The 27,823-nt window shown below is 52.7% G+C and overlaps 1 protein-coding gene across 4 annotated transcripts; it reads right to left on the bottom strand.

Annotated features, from left to right (window-relative positions):
* Positions 1-3,898: 3,898 nt before the first annotated feature.
* On the bottom strand, positions 3,899-27,618 carry NCLN (nicalin). 4 transcript variants are annotated; one of them, XM_066343422.1, is made up of 15 exons: positions 27,510-27,618; positions 21,326-21,516; positions 20,318-20,462; positions 17,746-17,840; positions 15,505-15,585; positions 12,438-12,541; positions 11,232-11,320; positions 11,009-11,148; positions 10,394-10,572; positions 7,530-7,617; positions 7,383-7,421; positions 7,138-7,301; positions 5,952-6,005; positions 5,749-5,827; positions 3,899-5,599 (listed from the first exon to the last, which is right to left on the bottom strand). In XM_066343422.1, the coding sequence occupies exons 2-15, from the start codon at positions 21,440-21,442 to the stop codon at positions 5,540-5,542; spliced, it is 1,434 nt and encodes a 477-aa protein (XP_066199519.1). In that variant the 5' UTR covers positions 21,443-21,516; positions 27,510-27,618; the 3' UTR covers positions 3,899-5,539. The 4 variants fall into 4 exon arrangements, with proteins under 4 accessions (XP_066199519.1, XP_066199491.1, XP_066199500.1 ...); XM_066343394.1 differs by having other exon boundaries at positions 27,246-27,569; XM_066343403.1 differs by having other exon boundaries at positions 7,138-7,298; positions 27,246-27,569.
* Between the last annotated feature and the right edge of the window lie 205 nt (positions 27,619-27,823).

The following is a 27,823-nucleotide window of genomic DNA, read 5'->3' as shown; positions in this document are numbered from 1 at the left end:
GTCAGGGCATATAGGAGAGGCGATCATCTGCTTCTCCACCTCTCTTTCCCCCTCTTTCTCTCTTTTCCCCTCCTGTAGGCATGGCTCAAATGGCTCGAGCAAAGTTGGCCTGCAACATATATTTTTAAATACCACAAAATGGATCATAGGTCTAAATGTATATCTAAAACTATATCCCTTTTAGAAGAATACAGAAAGTTTTTGTAACCCTGGGTTAGGAAAACAGTTCTTAGGTATGATGCTGGAAGCATAATTCATATAAGAACAAATTGATACATTATACTTGATAAAAATTAAGAACATTTGCTCTTTGAAAGATATGTAACTGAATGAAAGATAAGCCACAGATTGGGAGAAAATATTTACATAGATATAGCTGGAAAAGGGCTTGTGTCCATCATATATAAAGAACTCTCAAAACTCAATAAAAGGAAACCCATAAAAAAATAGGCAAAAGCTTTCAGCAGGCATGTCACCAAAGATGTGGATGACAAATACAAACATGAAAACATTAGTCAATAGGAAGATGCAAAGTAAAGCTACAATGAGATATCACTACACACCTGTAAGAATGACTAAAATTTTTTTTTTTTACAGAGACAGAGAGAGGGATAGACAGACAGGAACAGAGAGATCAGGAGCATCAATCATTAGTTTTTCATTGCGCATTGCAACACCTTAATTGTTCATTGATTGCTTTCTCATACGTGCCTTGACCGTGGGCCTTCAGCAGACTGAGTAACCCCTTGCTGGAGCCAGCGACCTTGGGCTCAAGCTGGTGAGCTTTTGCTCAAACCAGATGAGCCTGTACTCAAGCTGGTGACCTCAGGGTCTCGAACCTGGGTCTTCCGCATCCCAGTCCGATGCTCTATCCACAGCGCCACTGCCCGGTCAGGCAGAATGACTAAAATTTAAAATACCAACCACACCAAGCATTGGCAAGGATGTACAGAAACGGGTGGTGGGAACATAAAATGATTCAATCATCTTCAAAAAAAAAAAAGAGTTAGACACCATGATGTGACCCAACCATTCCACTCCTAGGTGTTTACCCAAGAGAAATGAAAGCATGTGTCCATACATTTACTTGTATATGAATGTTTATAGCAGCTGATTGATAATAGCCAAAACTTGGAAATAAGCTAAATGTCTCTCAACAGGTGAATTGATGACAAATTGTAGTACAGTTAAATCCTTACTTAATGTTGTAAGTTCTGTGACTTTAAGAGTAACGAAACCAGTTTACCAGAGGCTGATTGATATAAACAAGGGTTAAGTCCCTATGTCATCTCAATGTCACAAGAAAATGTTGAACAAAATGACATCACTCGAGTATCTGCCATATGTCCACACAATAGAATACTACTCAGAATAAAAAGGAATGAACTACTGATACATGCTACAACATGAATAAATCTCAGAATAATTACACTGAGTGAAAGAAGCCAGAGAGAAAGGACAGATACAAGCATGATCCCATTTATATAAAAATCTAGGAAATGCCAACTGATGCGTAGTGACCACAGCTCAGTGGTTGCCTAGGAAGGGATAGAGGGACCATGACAGGAAAATCTGAGTGTGAGAAATCTGTTCATCACTTTGATTGTATCCGATTAGAGGTCAATAAAGCTGTTTTAGAGGTTTAAAAAAGAGACAATGCAAGATAAGGACAGTATGATGTTTCATATATAAAATGTTTAAGCCATTAAAAAATGCTGAGTATTATCTGTGTATTCATAAATATGTATGTAAAAATTGTTTTAAAGAATGAAAAGGACATGACAGTGGATTATGCCTTTGGGGAGAAGGGGAAAAGGCTGTGATGGTTATGGGCTTGTGTTTTATTGCCTTAAAACAAAAACTCTCCCTAGAAGAGGTCAAAGTCACCGGTTAAGACCCCTTTAGTGTCCTGGTGGAGGCTGCAGCACCCTCCTTGGAAAATGCCTTTGCTCAAACTGTTTGCTGCCAACCAGCGTTGATGGATGGGGGACCTAAGGTGATGTTCATGGGCACCAAGAGAGCCCAAGGAATGATCCCTCACGTGTTTGGCACAGGCAGCCTGATCTCATTTCACCTTCATGACTGTCCTTGGGAAGCCAGTGACCTCTCCAAATGCAAGTCAAGCCCCATCCTCCTCTTCCCGAGCCACCCCCTCCGATGGTTCTCCATCACACTGAGAATAAAATGCAAACACCTCATCAAGGTCTCTTTAAGTAGCCTGCCACCTTCTCCTCTCTGCTCCAGCCACATGGGCCCCCCCTCACTATTCCTCCAACACACCAGGAACCATCCTGCCCCAAGGCCTTTGCATGGGCTATGCCCTATGCCTGGACCACTGACTCAGATTTCCACAGCTTAATCCTTTTTGTCATTACTATTTCACTCAAAACCCCACTCCCAAAGGGAGCCATCACTGCCCACAACCCCTACCCCCAGCTATTTTTGTTATCTGTCTTCCCCAGTAGACTGCAGGCCCCAGGACGGCTGGGGCAGGGTCTCTTGACATATGGTGGTGGTGGTGGGGGCTAATATTGGTCGACTTCACAGTTGAATAAGACTAATCTGGACTGACCAGGTGGTCGCGCAGTGGATAGAGCGTCAGACTGGGATGTGGAAGTAACCAGGTTCGAGACCCCGAGGTCGCCAGCTTGAGCGCGGGCTCATCTGGTCTGAGCAAAAAGCTCGCCAGCTTGGACCCAAGGTCGCTGACTCAAGCAAGGGGTTACTTGGTCTGCTGAAGGCCGGCGGTCAAGGCACATATGAGAAAGCAATCAATGAACAACTAAGGTGTTGCAACAAAAAACTGATGATCAATGCTTCTCATCTCTTTCCGTCCCTGTCTATCCCTCTCTCTGACTCTCGCTCTGTCTCTGAAATAAATAAATAAATAAAAATTAAAAAAAAAAAAAAGACTAATCTGTAGTGACATGATCAGTGATCACCTGGGCACAAAGGAGGGCACAGAAAGAGGCTACAAAGGGGAGCGAGGAAATGTTCACCACCTTGCTGTGGGGACAGCTTCCAAGTGCATCCGTGACACCAACACCCTACATGTGCACCTCTCACTGCATTCCCATTATGTCTGCAAAGAACTGCTTAAAAAATACTTAATTTATATGGGAATCCTGTTTCCAAAATGAGATTGCATGTACTTATGTACATCCACATACACTGGGGAGCAGGACGAGAGCACACAAGCACACCAAAGGCAGCCATCTCTACCAGCTGGGGCTCCTGGTGGCTTTTGTTTTCTTGGTTACAAGCAGTGGAACTTTTTGTGTAAAAAAAAGAAAAAGGAAACATTAGCCCATGTTATCGTGAGGAGGTGACGGGCAGGCCTTCCGTGAAACGCAGGGTATTATCCTGGTCCATGCTGAGGGCAAAGCCCCTTTCCAGCCTTCGTGCTGGCAGGGCAGGGCACACAGCATGATCCTCCTTCTCCATGCCCAAAGCAACCACAGCCCGTACGCCCAGAATGAGCTGCACCATGCATCCCAGAGGCTGTGCCCAACCCAAGTCTCCAGAACCTTGGCTAGGGTGTGACTGGTGGGAGGGACCTCCACACAGCCTGTTGTCCCCAACCCCACACTGGGTTGCATGGTGTCCCCTCAAATCTGTCCTCTGGGAACCTCAGAATAAAACTTTATTTGGGAAGAGGGTCTTTGCAGATATTGAGATGAGGCAGTGCTGGAGTAGGGTGAGCACTGAATCCAACGACCAGTATCCTATTAGAGAACACAGAGGACTCCATAGGAAGGTGAAGGCAGATGGGAGCCATGTGTCCACAAACCAAGGAACCCCAGAAGCTGGGAGAGCATGGAACACACCCCCTCCACAGCCTCAGAAGCAATCAGTTCTGCCCACACCCCCAGAAGCCCCCAAACAGGACACTCAAGGCTGATTGTTCAATATGGCTTTATTCTTTGATCGTCCAGCTGCATCCTACAACCAGCCCGAGCTCTGAACAGTCAGTGGTCCTGACCATCCGCTCTGGGGAGGGAGGACACTGGCTGGGCAACCCCAGATGGTGCAACCATTGCTGTCACATGCAGGGAAGGATGAGCCCCCCCAGCCCCGCCCTGTGGTATTAGCCCCCAGAGGTTGCTGGCCATTCGGTGAATGGTCTCTGGAGAGAGTTGATCCACCAGGAAGGGTGGAGAAGGGGGAACAAGGCCCCCATGCTGACCTCTCCCTAGGCCTGGCTTGGCCAACATCTGGAGCCTGGAAGACTAGAAGTCAGAAACAGATGTGCCCAGGAGGGAACCATAATGGAAGGCTGGAGGTGGAGGCAGAGACAAAGCCCACAGGGGAGCCCAGTCTCTCCTGCTGGTGGGCTTTGGGGAGGGGCAGCAACTGCCTGGGTGGGGGAAGGAGGGCCAGTCCTCCTGCCCCTTTAAGCTGCTTCGACCTCCCTGGAGTGCCTGAACCCCCTCTGTCCTGACCCTCCCCTTAGCACTTATACTTGGTTGATTATATTGCTCATGAATAGGTACACCTGCACCTCCCTGAGGCCCACCCAGTACTGGACGCGTTTTTCCCACCCGAGAGAAGCTCAAGCCCTATTAGGCACCTGGTTTGTGGAGTGAGGGCTCAGTCAAGGCTCCCAGGGAGCCCACACCTTCCCCCCTCTAGATCCCACAGTTGCATCTTCAACAAACATTCTCCCCTGACCCCTCACCTCTAAAAGGGTCAGTGCTCTCCCAGGACACATCCTCCTCTTCACAGATGAGAAAACAGGCCCAGGGAGATGGGCTAAGAAGTGTGTTCGCAGAGGGGCCAGGGGGTCTCCAGCCCAGGGCCTCTCCTCTGGGGACTCCTCTAGGACTGCCTCTGGTCTTGGGCCCTCCACAGGCACCCAGCTCCCCCTTGAGAGTTAGGAGTTGGGAGTCCAGGAGCCGACAGAGAAAACAGCCTAGGGAAGATGCTGGCGCTCCCCAGGGTGCAGCAAGAGGGAGCAGAGGCTAGAGAGGCTCCAGTGAGGGGGAACAATGCAGGGGCTAGACAGAGGTAGCAGAGTGGGGGAGACTGCCAGGTCTTCAGGATACCCACTGTCCAACAGGGGTTCAGGGGAGACATGTCCCTCAGCCCTAGCCTGGGGAAGAGCTACAACCTAGGGACCCAGGGGCTGATGCTCTCTTCAGACAAACAGGAAGAGAGTATCTGAGTCACTGAGGGGGATGGAGACAGTGTGAGGACAGGTGCAGAGCCAGTGCCAGCCATGGTCAGTGTCACAAGCAGAAATGACCCCAAGGCTGTGCCGGGTAAGTTTCCTTTCGTAGCACGGCATAGCGCCCTGTGGACTACACTGCTGTCTCCAGGGCCAGGGGCTCAGCCATGGCTTACTCCCAAGTCAGTGGCCTGGCCCCAGAACTCCACCAAATGTTCCTCCAAGGGAGTTTGAAGGACAAAAAAGAGAAAGAATCCCCCAAACCCTCAAGAGCAACACAGTAAAGCTCTGTAATTAGGGGTTTCGGTGAGCCCTTGCAGGCCGAAGATGGTGAGGGTGGCAGGCGGGGCCTGTGGTGCTGGCTGGGCCACGTCACTGTGTCTTGGCCTTCAGGAGTAGTCTCTGAACTGTTCTGTACAGGAGGTCGAAGTGCTGGGGGCAGTGGGAGGGCACAAGAAAGGTCATGAGTGAGGCCAGGGATAAACCCCATCAAGGAAGGCCCAGGGACCTATGTAGCCACCCGTTTCTAGGCAGGACAGGGGCAAGACCTTGCCTGGCCGGGCCAACCCTGGACTGCTCACCTGGACTGCTGTGTAGGCCATGCCAAGGTAGGCGCCAATGCCAACTGCCAGGAGCAGGTCGAAAATAGCTGGTTTGACCCTGGAGGGCGGGGAGTCAGGGGTCAGGGGAGGGTGTAGGACTTGCCATTCCCTGGCTGTCCTGTGGACCAGTCCCCTGGATGGTAACCCAGGGGAACTTGGGCTCCTGGTCCAGAGCAGCTCACCTGTAAGCATTCATCACCTGCTTCAGCTGGTCGTAGAAGACAAATTCGGGGTCCCTGGGAGAGAGTGTGTTCTCAGTGGATTCACCCCGACAGCTGGGCCAGGTCCTGTGGCTCCCAGACACCAGACCACCCAGAGGTCCCACCAGCCCAGGATCAAGGCAGGGAGCACCCCATGTGTGTGTCTCCTTGAGGCTGCCATTGCCCTTTATTCTAAAGTACCATCTTTACTATTTCTTTTTTGGAGTTAAAATATACTCTTGAAAAACGAAATATGATGCCTGACCTATGGTGGTGCAATAGATAAAGCGTCGACCTGGAATGCTGAGGTCGCTCGTTCAAAACCCTGGGCTTGCCTGGTCAAGGCACACATGAGAAGCAACTACAGAGTTGATGCTTCTCACTCCTCCCCCAACCCCACCCCACGTTTCTCTCTCTCTTTCCTCTCTCTAAGATCAATAAAAAAGAAAAATCTTTAAAAAAAAAAGAAATATGATGACTACAGAAACCTTCCTGGTCTAGAAAGCATTTCTACAGAGGGTGGGTGACCAGGGCTTGGGATTCAAAGGCCCTGGCTCCATGGCTGTGGATCCACTTTGAGCCTCACTTTCTCCTGTCTAAGCGCTCTGTCTCCCAGGAGTACCATGAGTCGGGAGGAAAGTGGAGGCCAGCAAGGTAATGAACAGTCTGGGGAACATCTCCTGCCCATGGACACACACCGAGAGTGGCCCGTCAGCCCAACTGAGGAGTTGGGAGTCCTGAGCAGATAAAAGACAAAACCTAAGGGGCCTGCAGTAGGGAGGAGCACCCCAGAGGCTGACAGGGACCTGGGTACAAGCCACCTGATGCACAGAGCACGACAGGACCAGAGGGTTGATGGAGGTATAGGGTTGCCAGATAAAACAAAGGACATCAGTTCTCTGTGGATTCAGATAAATGAGGAATAGGCTTTTAGTATAAGTATATCCCAAACATTACATGGGATATACTTATACTAACAACTTGTTTATCTGAAGCTCAAATTTAAATGGCACCCTGTACTTCATATTTATCGTTTTATTTTTCATCCAATATTTTATTTGCTCAATCTGGCACGAGGGGAGGTGTAGAAGATTCTAGAAAAGCATGCTCACTGGGCAGCTCCACTTCTCCCGAGCCTGTGACAGGGTGGGGGCTGTCTGCGCCTCACCGTTTGTCAGCCTTGATGTGGTGCTGCTTCACCTCCTTCAGGTAGCGGCTCAGGTAGTGCTCCAGTGTGTTGAGGAATGTGCCATCTTTGTCCACCAGCTGGGCAGCCCGGGGCTGGTTGGTGAGCCAGTCCATCACCGAGTCCAGCTGTTCTTGCTGGATCTGCTGTGAGGGACGTGGTCATGGTCATGGGACCCCTGTCTACCACTAGCCCCAGGACTGCTGCCCACCTGGCCCAATGGTTACCATCTGCTCTGTGAAGACAGGCATGTCTGGGGGGGTCCCCTGCAAAGAGAGGAAGGGACAGGCCCTCAGTCCAGACCCTCCTGGTACTCTGGGGTGGAGGGCTTGAGGCCACGGTGGGGAGTGGGGGGGAGGGCGGGGATGTCTCACCTTCTCGGTCAGGTTGTAGATGACTCGAGTCAGGGCCTCTGCAATGAGCCTCGTGTTGCGGGTCAGGGTTTTAGAATCAACCCGGGACCTTCAAGGGCAAATTTGAAAAATATCTATATATATTTGGAATCCGCACCATTTATAATCACCAAAAGCAAGAACAATCACATATCTAATGAAAATAAAAATAAGAAAAGTCGCAGCCTCCTTGGGCAGGGCGGGCACCTCTCCATACCTAAGATTCCAATTTTTTTGTTTTAAGAAAGAGGAACGAAGAGAGTGAGACAGACTCCCCACAAGCGTCCCAACTGGGATCCACCTGGCAGCCCCCGTCTGGGGCTAATGCTCGAATCAACTGAGCTATCTTCAGAGCCTGAGGCCAGTGTTTGAACCAATCAAGTCACTGGCTGTGAGAGGGGAAAGGATAAAAAAGGGGAGAGGGAGGGGAGGAGAAGCAGATGGTCACTTCTCATGTGTGACCTGACCGGGGACTGAACCTAGGACTTCCGCACGCCAGGCCAATGCTCTATCCACTGACTAAACTGGCAGGGCCCAGATTCCACTTTAAAATGAAAGGCTCTGGCTGGGTAGCTCCGATGATAAGAGCATAGTCCCAACATGCTGAGGTTGTGGATTTGGTCCCCAGTCAGGGCACAGACAAGAATCAACCAATGATGGCATGAATGAGTAGATTAGAACATCAAATCAATGTTTCTTTTCTTTTTTTCTTTTTTTTTTCATTTTTCTGAAGCTGGAAACAGGGAGAGACAGTCAGACAGACTCCCACATGCGCCCGACCGGGATCCACCTGGCACGCCCACCAGGGGCGAAGCTCTGCCCACCAGGGGGCGATGCTCTGCCCACCCTGGGCATCGCCATGTTGCGACCAGAGCCACTCTAGCGCCTGAGGCAGAGGCCACAGAGCCATCCCCAGCGCCCGGGCCATCTTTGCTCCAATGGAGCCTTGGCTGCGGGAGGGGAAGAGAGAGACAGAGAGGAAAGTGCGGCAGAGGGGTGGAGAAGCAAATGGGCGCTTCTCCTGTGTGCCCTGGCCGGGAATCGAACCCGGGTCCTCCGCACGCTAGGCCGACGCTCTACCGCTGAGCCAACCGGCCAGGGCAAATCAATGTTTCTTTCTCTGTCTCTCTCCCTTTCTTTCTCTTTAAGAATCAATACATTTTTTTAAAAAAACACCTTTTTTTTCTTTCTTTCCAGTGAGAGAGAGAGAGAGAGAGAGGAAGAGAGGTGAAAAGAATCAACTCATAGTTGTGGCAATTTAGTTGTTCACTGCTTCTTGTATGTGCCTTGACCCGGAATGGGGCTCCAGCTGAGCCAGAAATCCCTTGCTCAAGCCAATGACCTTGGGCTCAAGCCAGTGACCTTGAGATCGCATCAATGATCCCATGCTCAAGTTGGATGAGCCTGTGCTCCAGTCACTGACCTCAGGGTTTTGAACCTGGGACTTCAGTGTCCCAGGTCAACACTCTATCCACTGGGCCACTGGTCAGGCAAAAAACTATTTTAAAAAAAGAGGGACTCTGCCCTCCTAGAAAAGCTGCCCAGCATCCTCAGGGCTATTTGCAGGTGTAGAGAAGCAGGCCTGGCTCCTTGTGTCTGCCTGAAATGACTAGACCCCTCTGAGCCTCAGTTTCCTCAACTGGAACACGGGATAGAGGTGATCAGGGCAACTGCTTCAATTGGTTGTTGAGGGTAGAGTCAATGTTAACACCCAGTAGTAGGGTAAAATGGCCCCCAAATTCACACCCACCCAAACATGGGAACATAGCCTGATTTGGAAGTATAATCTATGCAGATGTGGTTAGGAAAAAGTCACACTAAAGTAGGGTGGCCCTACATTCAATACCTGGTATCCTTATAGGAGAGAAATCTGTGACAACAGAGACAGACTGGGGTGATGCAGACACAAGCCAAGGGACACTGAGGATTGGCAACACGGACCCGAAAAGAGGAGCTTTGGAGGCAAAATGTCACTGATCCAAGGGGGTGAGATGCTGGGACCTTCTTCAGAGGGGTCAGGGAAGGGGAGGAGGTCTGGCACATCCTCTGGGCTCTGTTCCTCTTTCCCTCCAACTCTCCTTTGCTCTCAGCTTTTTCTGCCTGTGAACGCCCTTCTCCTGACTCATGTCTCTTGGTTTCAGTGCCACGTCTTCCAAGAAGCCCTTTAGCGCCAGCACCAGCTGATTCTCCCGCTGGGCCTGTTCTCTCTCTCTGAGTCTTGCTTGTCATCAGTCTACAGGACCACCTTCTCATCCCCTCAGCTGACATATGTCCAGGAGCTAGGCTGTTGCTAATGAGACAGTACAGGCAGACTGTCCCAGGCTCAGGGTCTGGCAGCCACCACCACCATAAAGTCCTAGCCCCAATAAGGGCTGTCATGCCAGCAAGGGGAACTAAGGGGATGTGAGGCCCTAAACGATGAAATCCAGAGGTACTGTGTCACACACAGAGAAAGTGAGAAAGGGGTGCATGAGGAGGGCTCCCAAGGAGGTATGGGGGCCCAGAGAGACAGGGCACAGCTCTCAAGGCCACAGCACAGCCATACATAGGCCACAGGGTGAACTCCGGTGCTTAGGGTCCAAAGGTCACGCACAGGAGGTGGGGGTGGAGGAAGGCCACACGCTTTGTCCTCTCCCTCCCCAGCACCCCCTTGCTGAGTTAGCACCCTCCTATTTCTGCCACACCAGTGCCAGTCCCTCCCCTAGCACCCACATGGTGTTTATTCCCTCCAGGTACCCAGATCTACCGCCAGCATCCCCACTCTGGAAGAAACACTTCTGTTTGTAGGATCCCGCTGGCAGAGAGAGAGCTATGAGTCAAGGGGGAGGCCTTGGGGCCGCACTCACCGCACGTCCATAATGCTGCTGCGCTGGCCGTCACGGTGGCTCTCTAGGTGGGACAGCGTGAAGGCAGGCAGCCTGCGGATGGCAAAGCGCTCGTGCTCCCAGGCCAGGATGTCCTCCGCCAGGTTGATCTTCTTGTGCACCATCGAGAAGCGCACCTCTGGGAACTGGTGAGCGGCCACCTGTGTGGGGTGATGCAATCAGGGAGTCCACTCACACCCCACCAATTCTGTGAAGGGACCCCCTCATACCAATCTCATTGCACAAATGTTTACACAGGGCCCTGAGAGCTGAGAGGATCCCATGGCCCTCCCTCAGCCTCCCGCCCTCAGAAACAAAGAGAAACCCACCTGCCTCCCAGAAACCCACTGAGGCTCACACAAGGCCCCAGTGTTTGCAGAACACTGCAACCTGTGCGGTTGACGCCTGGGCAATGGTGAACACTAGCTAATGAGGGATACAGGGCAGATATCCCAGCCTGGTCTCCGAGTCCCTTGTGACAGGCTGCCACCCTTCTCAGAGCTTCATAAGGCTTGTCTGTAAAATGGGCACGTGCCTGGCACTGGGTCAAGCTGGTAGCTGGTACCTGGAAGGCTCACTTGCCCCTGGGGCACCTACCATCTCCAACTCCCGCAGGAAGGCATGCTGCAGTGTCCCTTCCCTGGGTGGCTTGGACACATGTAAGTGGAGGCTGTCCCCCCGGCCCAAGGTGTCCAGGCAGAGGACGAAAGCCACATTGTCCTGGAGCAGGCTGGAATCTGTAGGAACAGTAGGAGCTGACCAAGGCTGGGGAACAAGGAACCCCTGATCCCATGTCTTGAGCCAGCTGGGGGTCACTAACCTGTGTGGTCTAGATTGTCTTCTAACCAGCGCTTGGTCCCCTGATAGTTAAACTTGCCCCCTCCAGAGGCAAAGAACAAGAGATTATACCTGATGGGGAGAGTGGAGGTGTCAGTTTTGACAGGTGAGTGTCCACAAAGAGGAGGTAGTCTCCCCCAAGTACAAAATCCTCACCAGCCCTTAGGGTAGGGTCTCCCCATTGCCCACTGCTAACAGGCCTGGGTCGTCCCTGTGTGGGGGCCATCCTTGTCACTGTGGTGAAATAAACCACATCCCTGGATCTCACCCACTTGATGCCCAGTTGTGACAACCACAGAGGTCCCCAGACATGGTCCAGTGTCCCCTAGTGCAGTCACCCCTGGGTGAGAACTGAGTTCCAGAGGCTTCACTGAGCTCTCAAAACCAGGAATCAACCTGGTTTCAAACAACCAGGAAACAGCCCCAGAAAGATCAACAGTGAAAGGAATTCAGTGCTGCTTTTCCCTGAAGTGGGACTGAAGCTGGGGCTCTCACACAGGACGCCCCTGGGCCCCCCGTCTTCTACCTCACCCGGCCTACCAGGGCCCAGCAGTCCTTACAGGAGAAAAGACACAGACAGACCACGCGAGGACGGAGGCAGAGATGGCAGTTACACAGCCACAGGCAAGGAATTCTGAGGGCTCTATGTAACTCCTAGAAGGAGTTACATACAGGAGAAGGACCCTGCCCCAGAGCCATGGTGAGGAACATGGCCCTATGACACTGATCTTGGCCTTCTGGCCTCCAAAACTAGGAATATAAATGTCTGTTTCAGCTACCCTGCATGTGGCGCTTGGTGACAACAGGTCTAGGAGACTGATACTCTCACTGAGCCCCTTTCTGTCCCAGGGCAGCATGGTGTGTGAACAAACCAAGGATGACCCGGCCCAGTGCCCACAGTGCCGACAAGGAAACTAGTTTAAGTGACTATTTTTTAAGTGTTTCTATTACTTACAGCTGAAAGCATCCCCAACGCTTGCCAGGACTAACAGCAGCCGGGCCTTCTGGGCAGGATTCCAGGGGGTAAATGTGGGAGGGGCCTGGCCCATGATAGCCCTCAATACACAGACACTGTTATTCCTGGGGTTGGAACTGCATCTGGACCACAAGGCTCACATGTAATCAGTGTGACCCTGTCAGCCTGTGGCCCCACCTGGCCCTCGGCCCCTTCTGCCTGGCCATCACTTACGCGGCGTGGGTGCGCTTGTAGGTGTACAGCCTGGAGAAGAGGCGAGCAAGCTCCAGCAGCACAGAGATGCCACTCCCGTTGGAGTTCGCGCCATGTGACAGCCACTGTGGGTAGAGAAGACAGGTCCAGGAGTCACCCCTCAACCACAGGCCACACACAACACCTCGTTACTGCCCTCTCACAGCATCTGGGCCTACTCTGCCCGCCTCCAATCTTGTCCTCAGTCCACACTTAGAGCACACCTGGGATAGCTGTCCTCCTCTGCTTAGAATCCTAGTCTGACAGCACCTTGATGTCCACAGGGATGAGCCTCTGGACAGGGATGAGCCAAAGGCTCTTCTGAGTTTCCTTGCTCTGAGCTGTGCCGGGCAGGTAGCTCTGCCACCAAGGCAGCCTTCACCCAGCACCAGTTTTACACCTGGACCCACCCTTCACTGTTGGCGGAGTCAGCACGGGTTCCCTTCAGCCTTCCGAGCCTTCAAGGCTGCCCCCCCAGCCCATCTGGATTCTACACCGAGAACAGTGCTCCCAATGGGGCAATGATGATTTCTAGGGAAAGAAAAAATCTTGGATTCCATAATTGCTTGGGACCCTCCCAAGGTCACAATCCATACACCGACATATAGTGTATTGATAGCATAAAAATTCATGGGGAAGGGGCAACATGACACTCAGTAAGAGAAGCCAGACACCAAAGGCCACAATGTGTGATTTCATTTATGTGACATATCCAGATTGTTAATGAAAATGGGGCTTCTTTTGGGGATGATGGGAACGTTCTGGAATTAGACAGTGTTGATGGTCATACAATTGTGTGACCATATTAAAAACCACTTAGGCCCTGGCCGGTTGGCTCAGCGGTAGAGCGTCGGCCTAGCGTGCGGAGGACCCGGGTTCGATTCCCGGCCAGGGCACATAGGAGAAGCGTCCATTTGCTTCTCCACCCCTCCGCCGCGCCTTCCTCTCTGTCTCTCTCTTCCCCTCCCGCAGCCAAGGCTCCATTGGAGCAAAGATGGCCCCGGGCGCTGGGGATGGCTCTGTGGCCTCTGCCCCAGGCGCTAGAGTGGCTCTGGTCGCAACATGGCGACGTCCAGGATGGGCAGAGCATCGCCCCCTGGTGGGCGTGCCGGGTGGATCCCGGTCGGGCGCATGCGGGAGTCTGTCTGACTGTCTCTCCCTGTTTCCAGCTTTAGAAAAATGTAAAAAAAAAAAAAAAAAAAAACCCACTTAGCCTGACTGGTGGTGGCACAGTGAATAAAATGTCAATCTGGAATGCTGAGGTCGCTGGGCCCCAAGGTCACTGGCTCTGACCACGGGTGTTTCGGCACAGGGTCACTAGCTTGAGCAACGAACCTGCCACACAATCCCAAAGCTTGCCAGCATGAGTTCAAAGGTCACTGGCATGAAAAGCCCAGGGTTGCTGGCTTGAGCAAGGGGACACTGGCTTGGCCCTGGTGAAGGCACATATGAGAAATAATCAATGTACAACTAGTGAAAGCAACTATAAGTTGATGTTTCTCACTCTCTTGCCCCCTTCCTGTCTCACTCTCTCAAAAATAAAAAAATTAGCCTGACCAGGTAGTAGCGCAGTGGACAGGGAATCAGCCTGGGACGCTAAGGACCCAGGTTTGAAACCCTGAGGTTGCCAGCTTGAGCATGGGATCACAGACATGACCCCATGGTCACTGATTGAGCCCAGAGGTCGCTGGCTTGAAGCCCAAGGTCACTGGTTTGAGCCTAAAGTTGCTGGCTCAAGCAATGGGTCACAAGCTCAGCTGGAGCCCCCTGGTCAAGGCACATATGAGAAGCAATCAATGAACAACTAAGTTGTCACAATGATGAGCTGATGTTTCTCATCTCTTTCCCTTTCTGTCTGCTATCTCTTTCTCACCTAAAAAAAAAATTAAAACCACTAAATTTTATGCTTTAAAAGGGTGAATTTTAAATTATGGGAATTACATCTGTTCAAAGACAGTGAGAAATTAGAACAAAAATGTCTAAAAAGGAATAATGAACAAGTTGAGAAGCGTTGTTCTCAGCTGACTGTTCAGTGCCTGTCCCTGGCCCCAGCTGGTCTAGGTGCTCTCAAAGATAGCGCTGGCTTTCCAGGCAGTGTGGCCCCTGGAACTGCCGTTGGTTTGTGGCATAGCCAGGAGCTCACACCAGGCTGCAGGGCCACCACAATCAGCACCTGTTTGGTTCAGCTGGTTGTTCTTTCAAAGTAAGGCTTTCTTGACAAAGGAAGCAGGTTCACACTCTGTCATAAGCCCGTGCTTGCTGTGCTGGAGGCTGGGAGAGCACGGCCCCAGGGATACCTGCAACCTGGGGGCAGGCTAAGTGCACCTCAGACTTCTGTTCTCGGAGGGGCCGGCCTGCAAGGCAGGCCCTCAGTGGTTTCTGCAACTGGACCCTGGGGGCTCATGCCACCCTCACTGACAGGGGGTTCCCTGGCCCCAAATTGCTATTCCCCTGGAGTCTAGGATCTCAGATGTGCCAGGCAGAAGGCCTGCATGATGAGCCCCTAGTGAGAACTCTGGGCACTGGGTCTCTAAGTCCCCTGGGAACGGGACCTCACATACATTGTTATATCTTATTTTGGGAGAATTAAGTGAGTCCTGTGGACTCCACCAACAGAGGACTCTGGTCCCCACCCTGATATGCCCTATGCACCTTTTTCCTCAGCGTATCCTGCTCTGTTCTGTCTCTGCACAAACCACAGCCATGAGGACGATCATCTGCTGAGTCCTGGGACCCTTCTGTTGAATCGTCAACCAAGGGTCTTGGAGACCCCCACATCCTGGGCTCTCTCCCTGGCCTGGCACCCTATCTGTAATGGGAGCCTGGCCAGGAGACCTGCCCTGGCTTAGCCTCTGTCTCAGCTTCACAACGACACCCACCCTGCACGGTCCTCATGGGGAGCTGAGGTGATAGCTAAAGGGCCCTCGGAATGGGTGCTGCTCTTCTGAGCGCAGCTGCTGTCCACAGACAGCTGCTTCTGCCTGAGCGGGCCGGAGCAGTGTGGGAGGAGACGCCCACCTCCCCTCCTCCAAGGCAAGCAGATACGTACAGGGGCCACTCCAAAGGCATCATAGTGAGCCACAATGACGATGGTGGGAAGGTCCTCTCCACCCAGCCCCGTCAGCCGCCCCTGTGGAGAGACAGTCTTTGAAGGGAAAGCCGGCTGGGGTCCTGACCCCACCCAGGCTGCCCCCATCCGGCAGGAGTGGGGTGGAGGGAATATTTTTAGCTTTGTTGGCTCTATGGTCTGTCATGACTAGTCAGTCGTGGGTGATATGTGAACAAATGGGCGTGGCCAGGTGCCAATAAAATTTTATTTATAGTAATAGGCTGAGGGCTGGACTTGGCTGAGGGCCGCAGTTTGCTGATCACAGCTCTAGCTATAGGAATCTGCTCGCTCTTCTTACAGTGAGCTCACCCTCCAAAGGCTGAACTCCAAGCCACTGATCTGGAGGGCACAGCTCTGCTGACAAGGAGAAACGGTGTCATCGGGAATGGAGCCTTAAGAGCTCCGTGAGGTCCGGGTCCCAGCACTGGGTGGGGACAGTGGGAGGGAGGCCGAGCACCCCCACTTCCTCCCTGCCTCCTGTTTACTATGTGAATAACAAAGATGGCAGCAGACTCACGGCAGCAGTTATTTCCAGAACCAAAGGTCAAGGCAGCCAGACAGGCAGGTTGGAACAGAGGTCCCCATGGTAAGAAGGGTCTACCAGATGCTCAGTGGCTCTATGTACTGTGACTCCCTTGGGAAACCAGACCAAGTGCAGGTGAACCTAACCCCTGAAAGTCTGATAACAAGGACTCTGGCCAGTGTAGGTTTTCCTGCCCAAATCACTATCATCTCTTATGCAATTAAAAAAACCAGACATTCATTTGATTATTGTATCCACTGCTCAGAGGCCACAGTGGCCTCCCCTCACCCTGAATCAGCCTGTCCAACCCTGTGGGTGCCCTGACTCCTCCACCCAGAATCCCAGTCCTCTCCTCACTGCCACTTTGCTCAGCTCCAAGCCTCTGAGCCCAGACATCCTTGAGTGCCCCTCTGAAAATGGAGGAGAAATTCAAGGGAGGGAAGATACCATGTTCACCGTTGCCTCCTGCATAAAAATTTTACTCAAAAATTACTCATAGAAAAGCATGGGATTCTCAGTTGGCTTTGTGTGTTTAACAGCCCTGAGGGCAGACTCACTTAGTCCTGGAGGAATAACGGTGGCTGACAATGTGGCTGTACCCCAACTTCTACCAGAGTCCACACAGTGACATGGGGGGGGCGGGCTAAGCAGACTCCCACCATCTGGGTTAAGTGCCTGGGGATCTGGGCCCAGAGAAGCCCCGTGAACCCCATGTCTCAGTTTTGGAGCAGCCTCCTGTGGTCTCCTCTTCAAATGGGCTCTGTGGTCTAGCGCCCCAGTTCCAGCCACCTGTGATCATCCACCAAGGCCCACAAGGGGTCATTGCCAAGGTTCCGACGAGTCCACAAGCAACAGAATAGCAGCCATCCCCTCCAGCAGCTCACTTGTGACCACCCACAACTACTGCTGGTGCCACCTGGATTCTACTTCCAGCAATAGCTCCTGTGGAGGGGCGAGTACCCTGGGGACGCCACCCCCCACGACCCTGGTCTCTCCAAGGTGAACCCAGGTCACTGGTGGGCGAGTTTCTTTTTCGGGAAGTCTACTCTCCTGTTCATGACCACAGTATCCGAATCCCCAGAGCACTCGGCATCTCCCCAGGTCTCCAGCAGCATGATTACCTGTGACCTGGCTCAGGAAGCCACAAGGAAGCAGCCTGACAGTCAGCATGGCAAAGCCAGCAGTGAGCCCCATCCCGAGTGGCCACCACCAGCCACCAGACTTCCAGAGGCACTAGACTCATTTGAGCCCCTTCCCTCACCCTTCCTGCTTTACCACCTTCCCCCTCCTTACCCCACCCCACTGACTAGGCAGACTGCAGCCAGTAGAAGGAGTTGGGGTTTTTTCTATCAAAACAGCAAAATACTAAAAAGGAGGTTGAGAGAGCCCTGTTCTTTCCTCTATGTGAGCCTTTCTGACACCCCATAACTGTGTGCTTTGTACTAAGTGGAAAATAAACAACAAGCAGTCAGAAAAAAAAAAAAAGCAGCAGTAGCAGCCCCATTAATACTGAGGGCAGTGTCTGGCCCAAGAAGAGGGCTGAGAAGACTAGCATGCTCAGGTACAAGTGAGTACTATGGCCTACTGGGCACTGGGCACAAGGGTAGGCTCTGAGAACGTGACAATGGTCTCAGCACAGCAACAGGGCTGGCACTCACCTCCACACTCGTGATGAGCCAGTCACTCACAGCCTTGCTCTGGACCCCACTGGTGACCATCTGGAAGCCATTGGCAGTGGCAGTGTGGAGCAGAACTAGGGACAGAGCAGGGAGGGATCAGCTGAGGGTTCCCCAACCAGTGCTGCCAGCATCCTCATCCCAACACCCTGGACCCTAATGCAGAACTGACCACACGAACTAGAATGCAAGGTGATGACCGGACATGGGAAAGAGCCTGGGTGTCCAAGATAAGAGCTGGTGAGCCTGACCAGTGGTGGTGCAGTGGATAAAGCATTGACCTGGGATGCTGAGGTCCCAGATTTGAAACCCCAAAGCCGCCAGTTGAGCATGGGATCAACATGATCCCATAGTCGCTGGCTTGAAGCACAAGGTCGCTGGTTTAAGCAAGGGGTCACTGGCTTGGCTAGAGCCCCCTACCCCCAATCAAGGCATGTATGAGAAGCAATCAATGAATAACTTAACTGCTGATGCAACTATGAGTTGATGCTTCTCATCTCTCTCCCTTCTTCTCTCTCTTGCAAAAAAAAAAAAAAAAAAGATGGTGAAACAGTCACCCTGACTCCAGGCAAGCAGGAGGGTTCTCACTCTGCAGGAGCCTTAGGCATCCATTCCAAAGTTTCAGAGGTTCATGCACTCTGACCCAGCCTCCCAAGGACCAGCTCAGCATCCAAAAGACAGTCACTTTAGAGGTGACCCAGAAACAGGAGTCTCCCATTGGGTGGCCCACAATCCACTAACCCAGCCCCAAAGGCCAAAATAGCCTGAGTTCCCAATAGTTTGTAACCTGCTTGTGACCAGACATGAGGCAGTGCTCACCCACCTTGCTCAGTGTGAACAAATGAACCACTGTGGACACTACTTTTTCACTTCAGGTTAAAAACACCCATGAGTATGCCAAGTCTTAAGTCTGCTTCTGTTCTTTACACTTTTCTTTTTTTTATTTCTAGTGAGAGGGGAGGCAGAGAGACAGACTACCACATGCACCCCAACCAGGATCCACCAGCAAGCCCACTAGGGGGCAATGTTCTGTCCATCTGGGGCAATGCTCCGTTGTTCAGCAACTGAGGTCTTCTAAGCACCTGAGGCAGAGGCCATGGAGCTATCCTCAGCACCCAGGGCCAACTCACTCTAATCGTGAGTAGCAGGAGAGGAGAAAATGAGAGAAAGGTGACGGGGGGGGGGGGGGGGGGAGAAGCAGGAAGCAGGTGGGCGCTTCTCCTGTGTGCCCTGACTGGGAATTGAACCTGGGACATCCACACACTGACATTCTACCACTGAGTCAACCGGCCAGGGCCTCTTTACACATTTAAAAATATAATTTTAATGAGTATGTAAGATATTATCACTGGAGGAAACTGGGAGAAAAGTGCCACCAGGAACTGTAATATTTCTTCTTTTAAGTCTTAACATATCCCCAAACAAATAAGTTATTTCTAAGAAAGATAGTTGTAACCAATATTTGATGGTATATTGTTTTTTTCTACTTAACAATATAAAATAAGTATTTTCCCATTATGCTAAAATTCTACCTTGATGTCATTTTCAGTGGCTGCATAATATTCCACTAAATAACTGATTCCTCCTCTCTTTTGCTCTAACTGGAAATTCAGGTCTTACAGAAAATTCCCTCTTCTGCCACCACAATGCAGATGGACATTGTTAAGACTTTAACCTAGACCAGGGGTTGACAAATTTTTTCTAAAAAGAGCTAGATGCAATATTTTCTGCTAGGTTCTGCCAGTCATTCAGCTGTACTGCTGTAGCGGGAAAGCCACCACAGACAATACATAAATGATTGGACACAGCCGAGTGACAATAAAACTTGACTTACACAAACAGGCAGTTGGGGCTGTAGTTTACCAACCCCAGATCTAGCTACATATTTAGCTAACCATCTGGCCAGGAGGACTGAACCTTTTGTCCACAGCTTAAACACATATTGCCAAACTGTTTTCCCAAGGAACTGCGCTAAGTCTCCCAGTGTGGACAAGCCCACCTGCCTTGTCCACTCCTGTCAGCTCTGAATACTTTCTTGTTACACTTGCCATCTCAATAGGTGGGAACAGAGCGCCAGGGGGGTCCCTTTCAGCAGCAGTTCTCTTAGTTTACTGCCTCACCCCCAGCAGTAACCCATGCATGTTCCCAGTTCACCAAGCATTCCCAATCCATGCAGTAGGAGGAAGCAGGTTTTCTTCTCTCCCCGATCATGCTGCAGCCCCACCCTGATGCATTCAGCACGTAGACAGATAGATTAGACCAAATAGATGCCACGTTTTTCATAAACATATAGAAGACAGAAAACACCTCCCTCCAACCTCCAGATTAGTGACTCTCAAACTTCTGTTTGTAAATATCAGCGGTGGGGTGAGGGGCGGCGATAAAATGCAGAGTCCTGGCTCGTAGCCCTGAGACTGACGTGGCAGGTCTGGTCACCTGCACTGTTAAATATGTGTGATGTGTGAAGGGTCTCAGAAGTGGCAAAGCGTGACCCCGGCCGTCAACCAGGAAGGCTCCCCATGAACCAGCTCTGCTCCTACAGCTCCCAACACACCTTCGGCGGCAGAGGCAGAGCCCTGGGAGGCGGACGCGGCCTGAGTCTGCTCGTAGATGGAGAGCAGGGCTTCATCTTCCACAGCAAAGTACACGGGAACAATGGTCTCCATGGCCAACATCTCAGGCTCAATCTCCATGAATTGCTGGGGAAAAGACACACATTTAGGTGACTTGTGGCCTGGTGGGGGACCAATGTCTGTCCCAGGAGAGCAGGCAGGCCATGTCCTAAAAGAATGCCTCCTCCTCTGAGGCTAGAATTGCTCTAGAGAAGAGGAAGGGGCAGGAGGATGACGGGGGAGTGTGACAAAGAGGAATGGGTGAGGTGTGGTGATGCCCTGGGGCCCCTGGATGGTACCCAGCAGGAAGTAGGCTGAGCAAACAGGCATTGGAGCCAGCCAGACTGGGGTTAGGTCTAGTGTTACTGTGGGCCAGTTCTGCCCTCACTGACCCTCACATCCTCAGCTGTAAGTGGGAAATGGGTGCTGGCTCCCCAAGCTGATGGTAGGGACCCACAGGGACAGTGGGCATGAACTGCCTGCTCAGCACTCAGCTGGCTGTCAGGAAGTATGGGCACCCCCACTGCCCCACTCCCCTTCTCATCTGCACAAGCATCTTTACCACTAAATCTTGGGGGATCCTATCAGACCCTATTCATTCAAAGCTGATCTCTGCATTGCTGATATAGGGGCTAGATCACATTCTGTGGGGCTGTCCTGGGCACTGTGGGGTGCTAAGCAGCATCCCAAGCCCCACCCACTTAATGTCAAGAGTACCCCCAGTTGTGATGACCACAGATGTCCCCAGACACCACCCAGTGTTCCCTGAAGAGTCACTTTGGGGTACAGGGGCCAATTATGAAGGGGAACAGGCACCATTCACTTCCTTAAGTGCAAAGACTCCAGGAAGTGAAATGACTCGCCATGGAGCTGAATCCAAACCCAGTGTTCCTTTTTCCACAGAAGCTTGAATGCTGGCCTGTACAAAAGGTGGAGGGCTGCGGGCTTACCCGGATGACATCCTGGGGCACAGCGGCCATGGCCCGTGGCAGGATGATGACCACAGCACCAGCTGACTGCCGCAGAGCCTTCTGGTACTGCTCATAGGAGAAGTCTAGCAGCCGCATAAGCACACAGCGGCGGCTAAGCACATCAGCATCAATGGTGCGCGCCTCCGTGTTGAGCACTGCATTTCGTGTGCCTGTAGGAGGGAGATGAGAAGGGACACTTCCTCAGTAGGGTCCAAGACCTTTGCCCACAGAACACAGGTTCAGGAATCCCTAGAGCCCCACCAGCCCTCCTGCTCACACCCCCAACATGTGTCCACCATGGCCAGCATCCCATTGACCACGAATGCAGAGCCCACCTGAACCCTGGAAAGTTGCGGGGCCTTTTGAGAACCAAATGAAAGCTGAGACCCTCCCCCTACACAAATCCACAGGCCCACATTCCAAAGCTCCCAGAATGCTGGGGCAAACCCAAATCCCAGGCCCTGAGCCCAGTGGCCTTGTCCTGCCCTCTCTGGCATCCTCCATGCCAGGGCTTTAATGTTGCCTTCATCACTTCCTTGGGGCCTCAGTACCACCTAGAATGTCTATGGCTACTTATCCCTCTAATTAAACTGGGGCTTTGCTGTCAGAAACCTCGTTCACTGCAGGGTAAAACTAGTACTGACAGCCGCTCCTGGCCCACCCAGTTCTTGATGAACACCTGCCAGAGCATATGAACTAACCCTAACTTGCCCCAGGGACCCTCAGAAAGCTCCACACTGCAAAGTGGCCATTAGGGTTGGGTCATTCTCTGTGGGGAACTATCTTGGGCACTGTGGGGAGGCTGAGTAGCATCCCTGGTCCCCACTTTCTCAATGCCAGGAGTACCCCCAATTGTGACAACCACAGATGTCCATAGACATCACCAAGTATCCCCTGATGGCAGAGTCACCCCAGGTAGAAACTTATTGCTGCTCTATACCCAAGTGCCATCCTCCATCCTCTCCTAAGAACATGAGAAAGACCCAGAGATGGAGGGATGGACAGAGGGAGGGAAAGAGAGGTTGAGTCCCAGCCTGAAGCCCAACCCCTCACAAACTTCCTCCAGGCAACTGAGTCCCCCCCCACACCTGACCAAAGTGGTGGGTCAGGACCAGGATGTCACAGAGCTTTTCTAAGGCCCAGCAGGGTCTCCTCGGGTATACAGCACGCAACCACCGCCACCTGTGAGTTCTTCTTGAGAAAGGCATCCCAAAGGAGCCCTGTTGATGTTATACACAGGACTGTGAAGTGGGCAATAATGTCTACGTGTCTCCCACAGGTACATGGAACACAGTGATGGGCCCTTGGAGGCCAAATGTTTCAATGGACTGATGGGTAAGGGGGCTCAGGCAGCAGCCCCCCACTCTCAGGGCCACTTGCCATACTGCTGGCAAGCTTCTAGAAATTCCGATTCTTGTGTCAAATCACCCCAACTGCAAAGGCAAGCCAGAAGTCCAGCACATTTCACCTGCTGCAGGCTGACACAGGCTGAAGCAAGCAAGCAAACTCTAACCACATGAGGGCTGGATGGAGTCCTCAGGAACTCCAATTTGAGAGCCAGGCAGTGAGCACAGAGCACACAGAGGAGAGAGATCTGGCTTCCCCATGGGAGCCAGTCCTTAAGCCATCCTAGAGGTGGAAGCTCAGGAAGGTGCCACACATGTACTCATAGACACAGACCTATGGTAGGCTCCACCAAGCCTCAGGCTCAGGGCCAGGGCCTAGGTCCCTGCCTCTGCTTTCCAGGAACGAGCTCTCCGGGGAAGCGAGCAGACAGCAGAAGGCCTGCTTCCAATGGAGTGCCCTGAGGAGATGGTGGGAAGAGGAGGCCTGCAGGACACAGAAGGGAAAGCGTCCCCGGTAGAAATAGGGTCATCTCTGGGCTGGGTACACCCTGCCTTCACCCCCAATTCTCCAGGAAACCTTTCTTTGCCTTAGGCAGGGGAAAGGAGCAAAGACCTTCAGAATGTCCTTGAAGGTCTTGGAATGCTGGAAGGCCCTTCCTCCATGTCCCACCTGTTCCAGGCCCTCAGTTTCCCAAGGGCCCACAGCCTCCCAGGGGTGGCTCAAATGTCACCTCAGAGGTGGGGATGTGGAGGGCAGCCTGTGTAGCCTACTGTGTTCATCTTCTCATTGGGCCTGGTGCTCCTGCAGGGCAGGAGTCAGGACCCTGATTTCCAGGAAGAAGCCAAGCCAGAGAAGGAAGGAGGGGGATAAGACCAAAGCCAGGGACTGGGCTCCAGACTCTGGGAGCCCCATGTGAAGTCGGCACAGCCTCTCACACCCCTGCTCTAGACCAGCAGAGGTCATGCTTGATGGATGGCACTGGACACCTGGACAGAAGTCACCGGTTCCCGCAATGGGCCCAGATCTGAGCAGAGCTTGCACACTTTTCTATTGAGGGCCAAAGAGTCAGTCTTCTTGCCTGACTGGGCACCACTGGCTCTGTCATGACTACTCAGCTCTGCTGTCAGACACGTCAACCAGTGGGTGTTGTTGTGCGCCCGCCCATAAAACTTTACTTACAACAATGGCTGAAGGGCCAATCCCAGATGAAGAAGCCCTGACAAGTGTGCCCAGCTTGGACGCTAAACCACCCCCCACCACTTTCTAGGACCTTGTTTAGCCTAGGATGTTGACTGAGATGAGCATGAATGAGCTGCCAACCACAGTGCATAAGTACGCGGTGGCAAGCACTGTTAACGCAGCAGTTACCTCAGGAAGGCCAGAGTCCACCTGGTAGTGGGGTGAGACCACACCTATGGCTGTGTACCTGGCATCTCCCTGGCACCATTCACAGTGCAGCATGAAGAGCACACGCCTTTCCTTCCTGGGCAGCTGCCCAGCCCCGTTTCTCAACAGGAGAGAACAGGAAGTTGGGAAACGAGAGACCCAGAGCTGGGATTGCACCAGAGGTGGGGAGCCTGGAGTGTGCGCTCTAGGAGAGGGTGTGAAAGACACTGAGGAGACTACAATCGGCAGTGACCTAGCAGACCGGCTCTCAGAGGCACTGCCAGCAGGGTGAGACCTGGGACTTCTGGCCACACCGGGTTTTTCTAATGCTAGAGAACAAATAACCTCAGACCTCTGCGGGACCTCCCCTCCAACAACCAACTCCCCTACACAGCACCAACTATCCATCCCGCAAGCTTCTCTCCAGGCAGCAATGGTCCGCCCGACATCTGCACCAGGGACATCACTTGGTGTGACCAGCATTGGGGTGTGGACATGCAAGCCCCGCTCACGGGGCCTCATCTAGTTCCTCAAGCCAGGCCTCTGTCTCCTTGCTCTGCAGACAAGAAATAGTTGGCTAAGAAAGTGGAAGCCCCACTAGGCTCCCTCCAATCATCCCTGGAACCTACAGTCTATAAATGTTCCATGTAGGGCAGGCAGTGTCTGGGTTTCTCACTAGGAGCAACGAAGACAGGAGGCCAGGAAGGAGAGCATTTAAGGAGAGATGCCAAGTCAGAAAAAAGAATGGAAAGGAATCCCAGGATCAGAAGCAAAGGTCGCAGAGAAGGAAAAGAAAGGAAAAGGAAAAGGAAAAGAAAGCTGAGGGAAAGGAGAGAAGAGGCCAGGGAGAGAAGGTTCCCAAGGATCTGCAATGGAGAGAGATGGAGAGTATGGCTCTGCATTCAGAAAGACGGTGACACCTGTGTGCTCCACAAATTCAGCCAGCATTTCCTAAGTGGGTTTGGAGGGAAGAGAGGAGGCCACATTATATGCTAGCAGGACAGTTTTGAGGGGGTTAAAGGGGACCCAGGGCACCCAAGCTGCTAGATTACAGCTGTCCACAGGGCCAGAGAGAGAAGCTGGGTGTGTTGGGAGGGGAAGAACAGGAGGCTCTTAGGAAGGATCCTGAATGTGAGTCCGTGAGTTGGGACAGAATGACAGAGGTGAGGGGATGGAACTGAGACTCAGGATGTGGAGAAATTGGTTATATAGAGTTTCAGGATCTAGGCCTTCTGGACTATAGATTCCTCTAGGAAACCAACAAAAACTCTAGACCAGCATGGCAGCCACCATCACATGTGACTATCTGATTTTATTACAGTTGAATAATGCTACAAGTTCCCCCCTTCTGTTGCATGAGTCACATCTCAAGCACCTAGTGTCCATCTATGGCTGGTGGCTCCCATATCAGCAAAAGTACAGACCCTATCAATAGTCACAGCATGTTCCAAGTGGTCAAGACCCTTCCTCCAGGAAAATGTCAACACACAGAAATGTGCCCATACATTAGGGTTCTGGCTTCCCACGCCAATCCCTCCAGAGCCTGAGGGTTCAGAATCACCACTGTACCCCAAGTTTCTCCCCTCGGCACTGGAGCTGGACTGTTTTCTGTGTGGCGCTGACCTAGGCTCTGTGAGGTGATGAGCAGTATCCCTGGCTACCACCCACTCAAAGCCAGAGCACCCCCAGAATGATAATCCTAAAGTTATCATCCAACGACCCCTAGGTTGACAACCACTGCTCTGAACAGAAACGACATTAACTTTGTGCAGAGAAAAGAGCTGAGAGGAAGAAGTCTGGACACGTGCCGAGCCTAAGGCTCTCCAAAGGACTGGCGCGGGGGGGGGGGGGTCAGTGGTCTCAGGTTGGGCACGAGGTGGTCTAAAAGGACAAGAAAGAAAGTCTAAGAGAACTGAGGCAGAGCCATCAGAGATGAGGGGACAAGGAGAACTGGAGACGGAGGATCCTTTATGAGGAAATTACGCTTTGACTTGAGGGGACTTAAGGTACCAGGCTAGAAGAGAAACCAGAGGCCAGAAGGTTCTGGAACAGATACAGCTATATAGCTGGGAGGACACAAGGGAATTTAGGATGACTGAGGCACTGAAGTCAGAACCACCACAGGCAGGTAGAAGCACGAGTGGGGAGCAAGGAGCTGCGCCGGATCCAGGCCCAGGGCTCAAAAGAAATAGAGAAATCCTGAGGAGGGGGAGCAAAGTGGGGTTCCAGGAAGCTGGGGGTAAGGAAGGTGAGCTGAGCGGGAAAGCACCAAAGGAGAGAACAAGGCATGGAGTCCAAGGGACCCTCAGGAATCTAAAGATGGGGGGGGGGTTATGCTGGGGAGTGGAGATGCGGAAAAGTCTGCCTAGGGAATTCTGAGGGATCTGCCTCATAAGCTGGATCAGGGAGAGCTGAGAACCTGGAGAGAGATGGGTCCAGTGTAGGGCCAGGCTTTTGTTTGTGATGTGGGCTTGGGAGCCCAAGAGGAGCAGACTGTGGCCACTACCCAGTGGCTGTGGAGAGTGGGGCTTCAGTGGGACGCCAAGTTGGGTAACTGGCCTGGCAGACCCTCATCAGGGAGGCTCACCTCCAGTCAACCAGGCCAGGCCAGAGGCTGAAGCTCTGGGCACAAAGCATGACCAAGTGAGGACGGGCACCAGGTGTTGTCCCGGGGAAAAGGACCTGGGCAATGAGACTCTGGCCCAGCTGGGAATTGGAGAGGGAACCCAGGGGCCCAGGAGCAGGGGGAGAGTGGCCTGAGAGTCGGAGCGACAGGTTCTGGGGCATGTAGTCCTTGTTAGGGAGAGGGGGATGTGGGAATCAGTGCGGGAGTTCCTGGGGCACTGGGCGGAGAGCGGTGGGCCTAGAAGAGGTCCAGACACCAGGGATCTGACTTGCCTGGGACTGGGTAAGGATCTGGCGCCTGGACTCCAGGTAGACAGGCTGAAGTGGTGGGTTTCAGGGTCACTAGGGTAAGGGGAGCAGAGCCCAGGCTAAGGGAAGGAGGCATCTCGGCTCGGGGAGGCAGGGCCCGGGGGAGGCTGGGAGTAGGCCGACTGGGCCAGGGGTCGAGTTGGGGGGGGGGGGTGAGAGGGATGGGGGGTGGGGGGCGCAAATGCAGAGGGAAGCGGGGACCCGGGGAAAGCCCAGAAGGGAGGCCACGCACCATAGGGCTGCCCCTGCAGGTCGTACTGCTGCATGCGGTAGACAGTGAACTCGTGAGCCGCATCGGCGGCGGGCAGCGGCGGCGCCACCAGCAGCAACACGGCGGGCAGGAAGACGATAAAGCCGAGCGGCAGGCACGATGCCTTCAGCATGTTCTCCAGCACCTCGCCCGCTTCCTCCAGCATCCTGGCCGGCAGGGGAGCCGCGCAGGGCGGCAGCAGGAACGGGACGGCGGCGGCGGCGGCGGCAGCTCCCGCAAACTCACCTCAGCATGGGTAGCCGCTGGGGTCCTGCGGACGCTGCGCCGGACAGCTTGCTCCTGCCCCGGGGTCCTACGGGCACTGCTGCGGACCGCCCATAGACTGCACTGCCTCCTGGGAAATGTAGTTCTCGCGCCGCACGCGGAACCATCTGGGAGTTGTAGGCCCACTCGTTTATTCCCCACTGCAACCCGCGTAATGGGCTGTTTGGCTTAAGCTGCTAGAGTTTCACTTAAACGCCAAGTTAGAAAGTATGGAGACTTAAAATAGAACTATTTGCAGTGTAACTTACTAAAACCCTATATTGTTAAGGAGGAGG

Source organism: Saccopteryx leptura, chromosome 1 (genome assembly GCF_036850995.1).
Source record: "Saccopteryx leptura isolate mSacLep1 chromosome 1, mSacLep1_pri_phased_curated, whole genome shotgun sequence".
NCBI classification, from domain to species: domain Eukaryota; kingdom Metazoa; phylum Chordata; class Mammalia; order Chiroptera; family Emballonuridae; genus Saccopteryx; species Saccopteryx leptura.
The sequence above is the reverse complement of the archived record's forward strand: the minus strand, read 5'-3'. Positions and strand labels throughout refer to the sequence as shown.